Genomic DNA, 14,910 nt, shown 5'->3' with positions numbered 1-14,910 from the left:
AAAAAAGGAAAAGAAAAAGACAAGGGTTTCTCTGTGTAGCCCTGGCTGTCCTGGAACTCACGTTGTAGACCAGACTGGCCTTGAACTCACAGAGATCCATCTGCCTCTATCTCCTAAGTGCTGGGTTTAAAAGTGTGTGCCACTAACACTAGGCCCAGTTTTATTGTCTAAAGTCAATTTTCAGTAATTGTATATTGAAGGAAACCCTGTCTCAGAAAACGAAAACAAACAAAAATGGCATTGGATGGAGACCTACAGCTTCCCAGCATCCAAGAGCTGTGAAGGCTCTTTGTGTGGAGATCTGAGTGTCTAGTAGAGTGAAGATTTAGGTTAGGGATACTAGTAAAGGAAAGGACAGCTAGTTAGGGCAGGAAGGACCCATGCTTTATGCTGACCTAAAAGACCCCCAGCCCAGACTGTCCATTAGATGGGCCTTGAATTGGGCAGGGCTGACCAGTCCTATTCCCTTCCCACTGTGCTCGGGAAGTTCAAGGCCAGCCTGGTTACAAGATAGCCAGGTCTGTCTCGGAAAACAAAAACAATCAAACAAACAACAAAAAAAGAAGCCCTAGCTATCAGACAGAGGCACAGAATGGGGGGCTTCTGCTAGCTACCATCCTCCTGAAAGCTCTGAGCAATGCTCCTCCCAGGCTGTGGCAGTAATACATACATGACAGAACTGGAGAAGGGCTCTGTCCTGGGCATCTTCAAGCACAGAACTCAGAGCACTGATGTATGCATGTACGTGTGTGTGTGTGCACCTGCATGTGTTCCTCTCTGTGTGTGGTTTTTTTTTTGTTTTTTGTTTTTTGGTTTTTCGAGACAGGGTTTCTCTGTAGCTTTGGTGCCTGTCCCGGAACTAGCTCCTGTAGACCAGGCTGGCCTCGAACTCCCAGAGATCCGCCTGCCTCTGCCTCCCAAGTGCTGGGATTAAAGGCGTGCGCCACCACCGCCCGGCTCTGTGTGTGGTTTTTGTTTTTGCTTTTGAGACAAAGTCTCCCTAGGAAGCCCTAGCTGGCCTGGAACTCACTTTGTAGACCAGTCTGGCCTCGAACTCAGAGACTCATCTGCCTCTGTCTCCTGAGAGCTGGGATTAAAGGTGTGCACTATCATGCCTAGCTCAGCGATACCTTTTATCACTTCCTTTGGACTGGATCCAGGATCCAGAGAGGAAGAAGAGGGGATCTCCATACCCCCTGAACTCACAATTGAGGTAACCTGTGGTTAGAAGGCCAGCTCCAGGGGTTGACTTTTGGGGTCACATGCCAGACTTCTAGGATAAACAAGTAGGAAAACCTCTTTCTCCACAAGCTGGAAAATGCTTTATTGTCAGAGAACCAGGGAGAGCTAAGGGTGGTGACAGGAGAGGGCACTATGCCCAGCAGGGGTGGGAGGAGGCACACAGTCTGATTCGTAATGAGTTTCCAGGAATACATGGGATCCTCTGCGGCTCAGCGGCTGTGGTCCTCCAGGCTGGTCCACTCCAGCTTCTATATAAGCTCACCGAGACATCATCCGAACAAATTCTGCCAGGACAAGGGCAAGGTTTCAGGTCTGCCCTCCTGACCCCATCAGGGTTGGCAGATCTGCCTGCTCAAGAGTGGGCTAGAGTGGGCTTGAGGAGACCTTCAAAGGCATCTGAGAACCAGGAGGAGGGGCCTCAGCTGCCCAGATTACAATCTTGGCTCTCCCTAGTTCCTTATCCTAAGTAAGTACTTTAGCTATCCTGAGAACTGACACGGATTTCTTCTCTCGCCAGTAGGGAGTATAATAGCCCTGCCTCCTTGATCCTCCAATAATGTTTAACCCGGGTCTGTTTAGATCAGAGTTTCTCAACCTTCCTGACACTGTGACCCTTTAATACACTTCCTCATGTTGTGGTGACCCCGACCATAAAATTATTTCCATTGTTACTAATTTTGCTATTGTTATGAATCCTAATATAAATATCTGATATGCAACCCCCAAAGGGTCAAGGCCCACAAGTGAAGAACTGCTGGTTTGGAATCTTCAGGGCATATTCAGCTAAACAGGGGAGGCGTTACCTTCAAAGTCAACCAAGCCATCTCCGTTGAGATCGATGTCTCGGAGTATCTCATCTACCTCCCTCTGGCTGAGGCGTTCCCCCAGCAGAGCCTTGAGGGCTGCCCGCAGCTCTGCCACACTGATGCAGCCATCTCCATTGGTGTCAAACTGTGGCAGCATCGATGGTGGCCTGGGGTCAGTGACTGAGTCCCACATCCGCTCAGCCCTTAACTCCTGCAATCTCACAGTCTCCCCCACCCTCCACCCCTCCCACCCCGGCGCACCTCCCGGAAGGCGTCTCGAAGCTCCTTCACGCCTATCATATCCGCAGTCTCTGCCAACAGCTTGGGACCCATCAGCTCCACAAAATCTTCAAAATCCACCTTCCCACCACCTGAGGGAAGACCCTGGCCTAGCACCTGACCTGCCTTCCCCAGCCCACCGCCTTCCCTCTGGCCCCTGGTCCCTTCCTTCATGGCACTGGATGGGCTCTCATCCCTGGGTACCAGAGGCTGCGTCATCTGCAGCTACTGGTGAGAATCATCCTCAAGCAGGCTCGTAAGACTCACTGTTCTTTCCCGAGCCTGCTCTGGACAAAGACTTCACCTCTCTGAGCTTCAGTCACTATTGGTAAACAGGTCGGGGGAGGCAGGAGGGGGTCGTGTCATCCTCGCCACTCTCCTAGTAGATTCTTAGGAGGCAGCTGTCCTTTAAAGACAGTTATGCCCTGTGCTCTTGGGTCAGTGCATGCAGCTACCTCAGGTCTGGGCCGGGGCTGAAGTGCGGGGGTGGGGTGGGTCTGAGGCACGGGCTGAGGCACGTACTGATCTGCTGTGATATTTCAATGAGCTCCATCTCTGTAGGCATGTAGCCCAGCGTCCGCATGCAGGCACCCAGCTCCCGGTAGCCGATATAGCCATCCCGGTCTCGGTCAAACTCCTGGAAGGCGACCTGCAGCTCTGCCGGGCAGAGTGAGCTTAGTCCTTTCCAAAACTCTCCCTGGCTGCCAGCTGGGATCAGCCCATCTGTCCCCTTTGTTCCAGTCCCTTCTTGCTCTTAAACCTCAGTTCCTATTTGCTGTCTTAGGGCTTTTGCACATATGGTCTTAAATTTCTGTTCTCATGGAATGTTTGGGAAGCATCTACTACGTGTCAGTTTCTGCTCTAGGTGATTAAAAAGAGAAGGGAAAGGGGGAGGAAAGCTAGAAAAGCTATGAGCTCAGGGAGATTCCATTCTTCCCTCCTCGGCTTCAGTGTCACCGACTCCAGGGAGGCTTCTCTGCTTTTTCTTCCTCTCCAGACCCACACAGCTGCCACTGTAGCTATCTCCAGAAGGTGGGGCCTTATCTATTGGTTAGCAGTGCTTCCTGGTTCTCAGTGAGGGGCCAGGCCCACAGTGGACAGCCAGGACAAATATGAAAGAGGCCCTTGACCAGTGTGGTCACTGAGACCAAGGGGTTGGCAGCCGAAGAAGGGAGGGTTTGCCATCCCTCCCTGCCCAGTCTCACCCCATAACCTTCTTACCCTTCCTGGACCCTGCAGAGGCCCCAGCCCCAAACCTCCCCTTCTAATCTCCATCCATGCCCCACCTCGACTAGCCCCTCCTTGAATTCTTTCTTTACCTTCAATCTCCTCTGGTCTCAGCTCCCGGTCCTGCAGGCACAGATGGCTTAGGGATTCCTTGGCACACCCAGGCCTCAGCACCTTCCTTCTGTTTCTTGGGTTCGTCATCCAGCCCACACCACAGCATACCCAGGGCCTGCGACTTATTCTGCCCAGTCCTGCTCACCTGCCTGGGTGTCTTGGGGTTCTCTTTTCCTGTAACCTGCCAGGGGACCCTCAGGACCCCTGTTCCTACACTGTCTTTTGAGGTACATAGCTCCTTTTGACAGAGGTAGATCCCAGGGCCAGACAGAACGTCATAGTCATACACAACCCAGCTGTGCTCAATGTCACTGCAAGTCGGCTTTGCCACTGTCCCTCTCCTGAGAACCCTGCCACCTCCAGTCATCTTCCCTTGGAAGAACTTACTTTTCTGTTTTTGTAGGCGTGACCCTGGTCTTGCGAAAAGCAAGTGCTCTGTCACTGGGCTGCACCCCCAATCCTTGGGTGGCTGTTTCTCTGGGTCCCTACCCACCCCCAATGTCTGGTATGGATCTAGGGGCTCCCTGAACTCTTAACTTGTTCTGGAGCTACCGCTCTGGTCCCAACCCCGGGGTTGCGTGTCTATCCTCCGACGTCCTCTCCGGCCTCTCCCTCCTATTCAGGGAGCGATGAGGCGAAGGGACCGGGGCAGCAGGCTGGCAGAGGAGTGACTGTACATACGAGCTGGGTGGCGGCGATGCTGGGTCGAAGGAAGATGCAGGCTGGCCCCACCAGACTGCCAAGCACCGAGTAGCCCTGGGTGCCCTCCTGCTCCGCAGCTCTGGGGCTAGGGCCGGGACTGGGGCTCCCTAGGGGGGCTCCAGGCCACTGCCAGTGTTCCTGTGGCAAATTCAGCCATAAGCCGAAGCAATCCCCCCCCAGCCCCTCTCCAGCTCCGTTCTCTGGAGCTCAGCCCCTGGCAGAGGGGGCGGGGCCTCTGAGTACACAAGCCCCATTAACTCTCTAGGCTGGAAAGGTTCACCCCTAAGAGGTGAGGGCCTCTCCCAGGTCCTTGAGGAAACCTGTAGCCTGTGGCCTCTTACTCTGGTCACCCTGGCCACGGCTGAGAGAGTAGGGCCTGCCCAGAACGGGCAGCTGGACTATTAACTTAGCAGGGGAGTCCCAGCCAAGATCAGAGGGGCTGTTTGTCCAGAAAAACATCTCCTTAAGAAAAGCATACAGATGTCCCCTCCATCTCCCCTGGAGCCCGCGGACCTCTCTAATCCAGCCCAGTACTCCTAGGTCTCTGGCTACTGCCTGCCCGACACATGGGGCCACCCAGGTTTCTGGCCTTAGGTTTCCCCTTCATCTTCCTACCTTAGGCCTCCGGCGCCAGGGCCGCTTGGCACAGTTCCCCATGGGTCCCTGAACCATGCCAGGCCCTGAGTCCTGGGAGGATGCTGTGGATTCTGCCAGCCTCCTGCTGTTTTCAGGGACAGCCTGGGAGCACTGGAGAGGATTTTCCTGGGGTTTTGTGGGCAAGATCAGGGGCGGGTGGGCAGGCGGGGGGCCCTGGGCCCGGGGCTTGGGCCCTAATCCAATCCCGGATTATCTCAGAGAATCTCTGCAAGTAGGGGGGTACTCAGAGTCAAGGCTCCCTGGAAGGCACAGCCTCCTGGAACTTCCTCAGGAGGGTCTTCTGAACACCGCCCCTAGCCCTTCTCCTCTTAGCCTTTCTCTAATCTCCCCAATCAGCACCTTCAGAAGCAGGCTTGGATCCCCACGGAAGGAGCTGGCACCCCATGCCTGGGTCAGCTGGAGCCCAACTCTCTGTGGCAATTGGGGACTGGAAGATGAGTCTTCGGAGAGAGAGCCTACCCACTTTTACCTTTGGCCGGTCTGAAGTCTGCGGCCAGGACCTTGTCTCCGTTCAGGGCTCTTTTACCCTGTAATTGGACCAGTGCTCGATACCTTACATAAAGGATCACGCTGGGTACTGGATCCCTTCGTATCCACAGAGATGGGTCCCTAGCTTCTTCTCAGCCCTCTGATCACCTGTATGTGGACTTGGCCCTGGGGCTGTCTTATATCCAGCTGGGATGTGGGTTCCCCTAAAGAACAGTTCCTGCCCCTTACCTGCCCATAGGCAGCCTGCACCTGGGCCTCCAGCTCACGGAGGAGGGCCCGCCTGCGGGCAGTGGGGTTGGCTAGGTCCTGGCTGGGTCCTGGAGTGTTTGTGGATGGGATGGAGTCCCCTTCAGAGAGGCTGCCATCTGCTGGGCCCTCAGGCAGGGCCATGGCCCTGGATGTAGCACCTTTTTTGTTCCTGCTGGGGCTGGTTGATCTGCAGGAAGGAAGCTCAGATACCGTTTCCCTTTTGGTTCTGGGGATTAGTAGAGTCCAACTCCCCTAAAGTCACTATCTTCTTCCATTGCCCCTCATGTAGCCCATCTCTGAAATCTTCATCTTCCTCCCTCCTTCCGGCCTTCACAGACTGCACCCCAGGTCTCCTTGCTGACCCAGGTGGCTAGGCTCCCAAGTGGATGGGCCTCCTTCAGCCCCCAAGTCCTGCTGGCACATCTCTGGCTGGTGGTCTGAGCATGCTCCGTATCCTGTTCATTCTCCATCAGCTCTGTCTTGGTCTAGCACTGTTCCCATGACCCTCTGGCCCTCTCTCTGTGCCTTGACCTTTCTCCGTTCCCCTCAGCCCCCCATCCACTCTCCTCAGCCCCTGTCTGCTCCCCTCAGTCCCTTTCACAGATGCTCAGAGGCTCTTTCTCACCTTGCTTTGTCTGTCTGCCCTTCCTACTCTTTTACTCCAAGATTCTGGAAAAGCATGCCACCTGCTTCGCCCTCCCCCACCTGGAACCCCAGGACACCTCTGTTTTAGCTTCTGTCTCCCCACCTCTCCAGTGACCTTCAAGTTCCTCTCAAGGAACAAGGGTGGAGGTGCCACAAAACCCCTTCCCCCTTGCCACACCCCAGCCACTCACCACGCAGCTGCCTACGCCTCACTTCCAGAATGAGGTCAGCTGTGGCCTGCTGGCCTGCTGCAGGCCCCTCATGATTTATTCACCTGCCCTCTGCACCAGCCTTTGTCCTAGGGAACCAGATCCCACGCCATGTCTGCCATCTGAGCTGGTGACTCTGTCATCTACTCACCGACTCACTTGCAAGCATCAAGGCCAGGGGAGGGGGAAAGAGAGAGGCTGGGCCTCTAGGTCACTCAGTAGAGTGATTGTCTAGCATGTAGAAAGACCCTGGCCTCAATCCCCAGGACCGAATAAACCAGGCATAGTGGTGTACACCTGTAAAACACCCAGGAATGGAGGTGGAAGAATCCAGAGTTCAAGGTCATCCTTGGGTACACAGTGAGGTCTAGACTAGCCTGGGTGACATGAAACCACCCTGGTGTCTAGTCCCAGGCTGGGACCACATAACAGACCCACTTGCCCTAAGAACTCCCAGTTCGGTGACTTTAACTCAGACAAGGGCCCCCAAGCAGTCTGTTTGTGATTGGGAACACCCACCTAGGCAGGGAAGAGGAACACTTGGATCTAGGCTGTGTCCACTGGTGTCAATCTAGTCCTGGTTGAGGTTAACAGTCATCAACAGTGATCCAGCAGTGTCTGGGTGCTTTCGTAGCATTGGGCAGAGCCCTCAGGAGGCAGGCAAGGGCATCAGTGCCCTCTGTAGAAGGTATGAGCAGCAACAGATGGGGGCATCAGAGGGTGGTGTTGGTTGAGGATCAGCTCTGAATCCTCTGATCCTGGGAGCAGGCAGCCAGCCTCACTTCTGGAACTTTTGAGTTGGTAGGAGCAATTACCTTCAGCAATGTAGGACTACAGTTGATGGGAAATACAAGGAGAGTCTCAAAGACTGTTAGAGAGAGGCCTTGCATGCTTGGAGACAAGGTGTCTGGGAGCAGGTGGCCTCCGCGAAGAGGAAACTCTGAACACAGCCTAGAGGAAGTTCTGAGATCTGAGACAGGCCAAGCCTGAGAGGTGTGTGGAGTCTGGCCAGGCGGTTAAGGTTGGGAAGGGCTTGTGATTGTTCACAGCGACTCTGCAAGTGGCTCTTCAGTCCCTCTGCGCCAGGCAAGGCCACCCTTGAAAATGTCCCCCTGTTCTGCAAGAGGGGCTGCCAGGGCTGGGTTCCCGGCATTGCCTCCTGTCCCTCTTTTCATTGTTTAATTTCAATGATTAAACCCAGGGCCTCAATGTGCCAGGCAAATACTCTACCAACAAGCTCCGTGTCCAGCCATTTCTCTTCCCCCCTTTTTCTTTCTCCTTTCCTTTTGTCAAGCACCTGGGATTGTAGGCATGCACCACTCAGTGATTTATCTGAGTAGCCCTGGCTGTCCGGAACTCACTCTGTAGACCAGGTTGGCCTTCAACTCACAGAGGTTCGCCTGCCTCTGCCTCCTGAGTGCTGGGATTAAAGATGTGCACCACCACCCACATCTGGCTTACGTGGCTTTTTTGGCTTTTTTTTTTTTGAAGCTGACTCTCACATAGCCCAGGTGCCCTTGAATTCTACGGAGTGGAGGATGACCTTGAACATCTGAACCTCCCACCTCCACCTCCAGAATGCTAGGATTACAGGCAGGAGCCATCATGCCTGGTTTACGTGGTGCTGGGGATTGAGCTCAGGCCAGCTTTATGCATGGCAAACACTTTACCAACTGATCTGCATCTCCAGCCCCATACAATGGAGTCGTTTTCAGCCATAGTTAGAAAGTATTGATGCATACCAAATACGTGGATAGACTGTGGAAAAATGCTATGCTAAATGAAAGGTGCCAGAAAGACAAAAGATGAATACTGTCTGGGTCCTTTCATGTGACACGTCAGAAAAGGGAACCGCTGGTACCCTGGTGATGTGGGGTCACTGCTAATGGGGACTTTTGGCTCAAGAACAATGTTCTGGACTTGGACAGTGGTGACAATTACTCAATGCTGAATATAATAAAACCCTCAGAACATTCATTATATACAGGTGAATTTTACATAAACTAAAGCTGTATATGTCTTTAAATTGCCCTAGAAACAGGTGTGGATAGACACACAGTCTGGAGGTTGGGGATGGACAGAGAGAGCTTGGCCCATTGAAATGTCAAGGATCTGCTTCTGGGACCCACAAGAGGAGGCCCTGGGGGTGATCCCAGAGCCAGGTCCAAGTCTGGGCTTGTAGAACCAGAGGACTGTGATCTCAGGCAGTCGCGTGGAACTCTGGAAGGCAGTGGTTCTCAGCCTTCCTAATGCTAAGACCCTTTAATATAGTTCCTCATGCTCTGGTGATCCCCACCATAAAATTATTTTTATTGCAACTTCATAACTTTGCTAGTTATAAATCATTAAGTAATGTAAGTAGCATACCCACAGGCTGAGAACCTATTCTAATAGTACTACACAGTCTGATAACCAAGTCTTTACTACACAGACCTTTGGGGTCACCTATTTGAACTATAGCACCTGCTTTCCAAAGTCCGCGGTGCTTCCACATGATGAAGGAATGTCTGGCAGACACCATGTCCCATCTGCGTAATGGCAACAAGCCTTCCTCCCTCCCTTCCTCCTTAACTTCTTCCCAGGGTTGCATGGGAGATGAAATGGGATCGTCTATGAAAGCTCTTAGTAAGCGGCTCCTGCAGGGCAGATGTTCCTCCAGCTGTGAGCCAGGGATGAGAGCCCAGCTCTGGCACCACCTCCTGCACTTGCTCCCAGCCCCACAAAGCTGAGGGCTCACGGGAGAGGAAGTGCTTCCCAAGCAAGAGCCTTGGCTGTTGGGGTTCTCCTAATTGGGGTAATTTTGGTTCTTCCAAGTGTTAGGTGGATGGTTCTACACCTCCACCTTCCTTGTGGCTCTGACCTACTGAGAGTCTCCCTTGAGGGACACGGCAGGGGGAGGTGAAAGGAGGGAGGCTGGCTAGAGTCCTCGGCATGCCATAGACCGGAACTTCCCTGTGTGGTTTGTCCTGTATCTCTGCCCCCAAACCTGGCCTGTGTGGAAAGGGCACAGGATGCACAGGCTCGAGAAGTGGTTTGGAGACTCCATGCTGGAGGCACAGGATGTTCTCCTTCAACCTTGCTGAGTTTTGTGGGAAAACCAGCCACACAGTGAGATCCTCAGAATAAATAGATGAAAACTTATCTCAAAAACTATAAAAAGCAGCCAGGCGATGGTGGCGCATGCCTTTAATCCCAGCACTCGGGAGGCAGAGGCAGGCGGATCTCTGTGAGTTCGAGGCCAGCCTGGTCTACAGAGCTAGTCCCAGGACAAGCTCCAAAGCCACAGAGAAACCCTGTCTCAAAAAACCAAAAAAAAAAAAAAAAAAACTATAAAAAGCAACAAGTCATGGGAGAAACTTGGGCTTCCAGTTCCACTGACCAGCATCTTCCACAGGCAGAAACTAAAGGGTAGGGAGGTAGTGAGAACTGTAAAAGGCCACCGCGGGCATTCAGAGGGGAACCAGCACAAGAAATACATGGTAGAAAGGAACAAAGTTGAGTTTGTCTGCACACTCCTTCGGGCTGATGAGGTTTGAGCTCAAGGAATTAGTTTCCCAGGCTTGGGAGATAAGATAGCTCAGTCTGCCAGCTGCTTGCCTTGCAAACACAAGGACCTGACTTGAACCCCCAGGACCCACTAAAACAACAAAAGGCAGAGCATGTGATGGAGAAAGGGTCCTTGGGGCTCACTGGCCAACCAGGCTACCCTGCTCCAGGCAGTGAGACCTGCTCTCCTGTTCAGAAAAGCTGATGGCAGAAAATACACTCAAGGTTGTCCTCCCAGATACATACACACTCCACATACAATAAACCATACATGCACCAAATGTAACATGCACCACACACACATATACACATGCCACACACACACACATATATATATACCATACACACATACACACACATCACACATATACACAAATGCTTACAACACAAATACACACAGCCCACACCTGCACATGTACACGTGCACATACATGCAAACATGCACACACATGCATAAACACTCAAATTTGTTTCTCACCTTTAAGCAGAAAGGGAGGAAGGGAGGGAGGGAGAAATCCTTACCACCGTTTGCTGTTCTCCGTTGCCCAGGTTTTGCAGTAATTTTGTTTAATTTTTACTTTATTGCAGTGTTGCGAGTGCACATCATGCTGTACCAGCTGTGAGGATCAGAGGACCAACTCCCGGGAGTCTGCTCTCTTTTCTGTGGCTTCCTGGAGTTGAGTTCGGCGTCAGGCCAGGTGGCATGTCCCTGAGTTTCTATTATCTTTTAAAAGATTTTTTTATTTTATTTTTATGTGTGTGTGTGTGTGTGTGTGTGTGTGTGCATGCAGGTGCCCTCAGGAGCTAGAGGCTTTAGACCCCATGGAGCTGGAGTTATCGGTGGTTGTGGTCCGCCTGGCATGGGTGCTGGGATCTGAATCCAGGTCCTCTGCAAGAGCAGTACGTGCTCTTCACCGTTGAACCAGCTCCTCAGCCCCTAATTTTATTTTCTGAGACAGGGTCTCACTATGCAGCCCAGGCTGGTCTCACATGATCTTCCTTCTTGGATCTCACAAGGGCACTGCCATAGCCAGCCTCAAAGATATGTTTTATGTTAGAGAAGCTTATTTGGAAGGGACACATTCTGCTTTTCTTCAACAAGGTACCAAAGAGAAAAAAATAATGAGCTTAAAAAGTGAAGTTCCCAGGAACTGGCCAGACCAAGGCGGCGGTTTAAATCCTGTTTACCGGCTGTGTAGCCTTGAGCATGTCACTTCAGCTCTGTTTTAGTTTCTGTCTCTAGAAAGCAGAACCGAGCTAGTCTTGAGGATGTAATCCTGTAAGTCTTCTTTCTGTTACAGTGTCACCAGGACAGGAGGGGATAGTGGATTTGTGAACATTTCCTTATTCTTTCTTTTCTTGAGAAGACAGGGTCTCACTATAAAGCTCTGTCTGGCTTGGCACTCTAGGTGTAGACCAAGCTGGCTTTGAACTCACAGAGAGCTGCGGGCCTCTGCACCCTTAGTGCTGGGATTAAATGAGTGAGCTACCAGGCCAAGTAACATTGCCACATTGCCTTATTTTTTCTTTTCTTTTCTTTTCTTTTCTTTTTCTTCTTCTTCTTTTTTTTTTTTTTCTAAGACAAGGTTTCTGTAGCTTTGGAGCCTATCCTGAAACTACTAGCTCTTGTAGACTAGGCTGGCCTCGAACTCACAGAGATCTGCCTGCCCCCTAACGCTGGGATTAAAGGCGTGCCCACCACCGCCCGGCTATATTGCCTTATTCTTACAGCAAGCATTTATTGAGCAGTTACTATATATATGCTGTTGGTTGGAGACCTTCATGCTTGCAAGGCATTGTCCAAGCTCATGAGTACACCAAGAACAGTGTGTTTGGGGCGTGTTAAGGTGTGAGGCTTAGCACGCGTGCCTCTTGCAAAGCCCCAGTACAGTCCCCGCCCCACCTCACCTAACCTTAGCCTAGAGCCTAGTGTACTGAACTCAGAGACTTGGTGTATATTTCTAGGGCGGTCTGAGGAGGCGGAGCCTCGCTGTAAATATAAGGCCCTGTTCACCTTCTGTCTTGCTGCTGAGCTTGCACCGCACCTCATCACCCACAAGTTAAGTATGAAGCTGGGCGGTGAGGGCGGTGCCTGGCCAGAATTGGCACCCCACCCCCAACCGCCATGAGGTCTTCATCGTGTTTTCTGTCTATCTCTCCTAGTGCCGCCTTACACCATCGTCTATTTCCCCTTCCGAGGTGTGGCCTCAGCGCTTTCAAGATGAAGGGCACAAGCTGTAGTCCTCGGGGTCGCTCTGGTTCTGGGCTGCCGGGCCTGGGGGCGTGGCCAAGGCCGTGTTGGGGCGGGACTACAAACTATGGTTGGAGGGGCCAGGACTGCCCAGGCAGCACGCTTCCTTTCCTGGGACGTTGGGGGTGAAGTTGGGTCCCCGCTCTCCATGATACTATTAGGGCTTGGCCTCTACTACATTTCTCCCCTCCCAACGAGGCTCCAAAGCTAGCGTTTCAGTTCGGTTCCCGTGTCTGCCTCCCACTCTAACAAACTCCCGTCCCTTCACTGTTCCTCAGTTCCTGTCCTGTACCCCAACACAGGGCGCTGCGAGGTTATGCGCATGCTGCTAGCAGACCAGGGCCAGAGCTGGACTGAGGAAGTAGTGACAATGGATGCCTGGGGGCAGGGGACACTCAAGGCTTCCTGTGTGAGTGCCTACACTTCAGTGGGGATGGGGTTGGGGCGCAGCCTTAGGGTGCTGTGACTAGGGTTGGGGGCAGCCAGGGGCAGCACCCCTTACAGAGCTGTCTTCCCCCAGCTGTTTGGCCAGCTCCCCAAGTTCCAGGATGGAGACCTCACCCTGTACCAATCGAATGCCGTCCTGCGGCACCTGGGCCGCTCCTTCGGTGAGTCCTGAAGCGCAGCATCTGTCAAATGCCCTGGGGCTTCGAGCTGCCTCACCTGCAGCAACCAATGTCTCACCTGGGTAGAGGGCAAGAGGGTTGCCCTAGAGGAAGGTTGCAGGCCCAGGTTCCAGAAGGCACCTAGGTGTGTTCCGGGGCTGTCTACACAGCCAGAGGCTGTGAGTTTCTGTGAAACTTATATCACTTTTCCCTAGATGACCTCTCTCTCATAAGAGGCGGGCCTCCAGTTTCTGTGTGACAACGCAGTGGGGTAGAGACTTTCTAGTAGGCCTTTCTGTCCATTTCTTCCTCGCCTGGCCATACCCGAGTCAGGGAAACCCATCACCACAGTGAGGAGGCCTCGGCCTAACTGAAGAATAGCAGGAAGGAGGCCGAGGCAACTATTCTCTGTGGGCCTGCTTAGGAAAGGGGGTGCCTGGAGTTCCATAACTTCTGCAGGGCTTAGAGAGCAGACTGAGGCCTTGAGTTGGGGCCTGCCACCACAACTGCCTTGAGCATCACAGGATATATATGGATAGCGGCCTTCACACTTCACTGTCTAGGTCCCTAGACAGCCTGTTCTAGGGAAGGGACAAACCAGAGTCTTTGCCTTCCCTTGGTGTGACAGATCCAGTGACAGGTGCGGCCCAGAAAACAGGCCTGGGCTTCAGTTGGTTGTGGCCTTGGGCTGACTGACCTTGTGAAGGTGGTGTGGCTGACGTAGGCAGGGAAGATCTCCAAAGCAAAGCTACAGAGTAGGGTCCTGACGGCGCAGGCTGAGTTCTGAGTCCAGAACCTGAGCCTGCTGCCTGCTTCCTGACCCAGGGCTCTACGGCAAAGACCAGCAAGAGGCAGCTCTGGTGGACATGGTCAATGACGGACTGGAAGACCTCGTCAGGCACATTGGCCAGGTTCTCCGTAACTATGTATGTAGGGCTACAGGCGAGTGCCCAGTAGGGTGGTCAGGAAAGGGAGATCACCTTGGGCAGTCTGGCTGTACATCCCCAGCTGGGGCCATCATTTCTGTCCACAGGAGGAGGGCAAAGCCCAGTATCTGAAGGAACTTCCGGGACACCTGAAACCATTTGAAACTCTGCTGGCCCAGAACAAGGGAGGCCAGTCCTTCATTGTGGGTGACCAGGTGAGCACTGGCTCAGGCCTTTCCCACTTTCTCTGAACTGAGGCCAAATTGCCTGATACAGCAGTGGAGGCGGGAAGCGTCCAGCGTTTGGCTTCATGGAGCTTCTCCCTCTGGCCCCAACTCAAGCCCTGTCATATACCCTTGTCCCATAGATTTCCTTTGCTGACTACCGACTGCTAGACTTGCTGCTGAACCACAAGCTCCTGTTCCCTGACTGCTTGAATGACTTCCCCTTGCTGTTGGCCTATGTGGCACGCCTCAGAGCCCGACCCAAACTCAAAGCCTTCCTGGACTCCCCTGAGCATGTGAACCGCCCCATTTCTGCTCGCCTAAAGATATGAGCCCACCTGTCTCCCCCAACCCCTACCCATGGACCAATAAAAACAATGGCAGAAACCAGTGGTGGTGGTACATAGCGCCCCTTTCATCCCAGCACTCAGGAGGCTGAGGCAAGCAGGTCTCCGAGTTCAAGGCCAGCTTGGTCTACAGAGGACTTTCAGGCTACACAGAGAAACCCTGTCTCAAAAAACTTAGAAAAAGAAAGAGAAAAACAATAGTAGGAAGCTGAACTGTGGTCTTTAGGGGTAGGTGTGAGGGTACTGGTGACCTTCAGCAGGGTTGATAACAGCTTGCCTCAAGTACCACTGGGGGGCTCCCTGCTGGGAGGTGGTTGACCTTAAAACCCAGAGGTCCTTCAGCTGATAAAAAGACAGCGATAGCCTAAGGGTATCGGCTAGTTGCGGTCCCA

At 52.9% G+C, this 14,910-nt stretch overlaps 2 protein-coding genes across 4 annotated transcripts; one reads left to right on the top strand and one right to left on the bottom strand.

The window, feature by feature from the left end:
* Positions 1-1,346: 1,346 nt before the first annotated feature.
* LOC101982664 (calcium-binding protein 2) lies at positions 1,347-5,906 on the bottom strand. Of its 3 annotated transcripts, XM_005351642.2 has the most exons (7): positions 4,986-5,042; positions 4,350-4,508; positions 3,647-3,677; positions 2,850-2,984; positions 2,310-2,419; positions 2,046-2,193; positions 1,347-1,526 (listed from the first exon to the last, which is right to left on the bottom strand). In XM_005351642.2, exons 1-7 carry the CDS (start codon positions 5,040-5,042, stop codon positions 1,501-1,503), a joined length of 666 nt encoding a protein of 221 aa, XP_005351699.1. In that variant the 3' UTR covers positions 1,347-1,500. The 3 variants fall into 3 exon arrangements, with proteins under 3 accessions (XP_005351699.1, XP_005351700.1, XP_005351701.1); XM_005351643.3 differs by lacking the exons at positions 4,350-4,508; positions 4,986-5,042 and adding an exon at positions 5,745-5,906; XM_005351644.2 differs by lacking the exon at positions 4,350-4,508.
* A 6,812-nt stretch (positions 5,907-12,718) lies between these two features.
* LOC102001072 (glutathione S-transferase P-like) lies at positions 12,719-14,503 on the top strand. The gene is made up of 5 exons (XM_026781658.1): positions 12,719-12,825; positions 12,937-13,024; positions 13,847-13,956; positions 14,058-14,162; positions 14,315-14,503. The coding sequence occupies exons 1-5, from the start codon at positions 12,733-12,735 to the stop codon at positions 14,501-14,503; spliced, it is 585 nt and encodes a 194-aa protein (XP_026637459.1). The 5' UTR covers positions 12,719-12,732.
* Positions 14,504-14,910: the final 407 nt, after the last annotated feature.

Source organism: Microtus ochrogaster, chromosome 8, assembly GCF_000317375.1.
Source record: "Microtus ochrogaster isolate Prairie Vole_2 chromosome 8, MicOch1.0, whole genome shotgun sequence".
Lineage (NCBI taxonomy): Eukaryota > Metazoa > Chordata > Mammalia > Rodentia > Cricetidae > Microtus > Microtus ochrogaster.
Note: the sequence above shows the minus strand (reverse complement) of the source record. Positions and strands in the feature narration are given on the sequence as shown.

Bases quoted from the DNA above. Each gene is read 5' to 3' on its own strand.
- LOC102001072 (XM_026781658.1), top strand. From the start codon at position 12,733: ATGCGCATGCTGCTAGCAGACCAGGGCCAGAGCTGGACTGAGGAAGTA. The intron at 13,025-13,846 runs GTGAGTCCTGAA...TTCCTGACCCAG, and splicing joins GCACCTGGGCCGCTCCTTCG to GGCTCTACGGCAAAGACCAG. The intron at 13,957-14,057 runs GCTACAGGCGAG...TGTCCACAGGAG, and splicing joins TCCGTAACTATGTATGTAGG to GAGGGCAAAGCCCAGTATCT.
- LOC101982664 (XM_005351642.2), bottom strand. From the start codon at position 5,042: ATGGTTCAGGGACCCATGGGGAACTGTGCCAAGCGGCCCTGGCGCCGG. The intron at 3,678-4,349 runs GTATGTACAGTC...CTGTGCCTGCAG, and splicing joins GCATCGCCGCCACCCAGCTC to GACCGGGAGCTGAGACCAGA. The intron at 1,527-2,045 runs GTAACGCCTCCC...TTGTCCTGGCAG, and splicing joins TGGCTTGGTTGACTTTGAAG to AATTTGTTCGGATGATGTCT.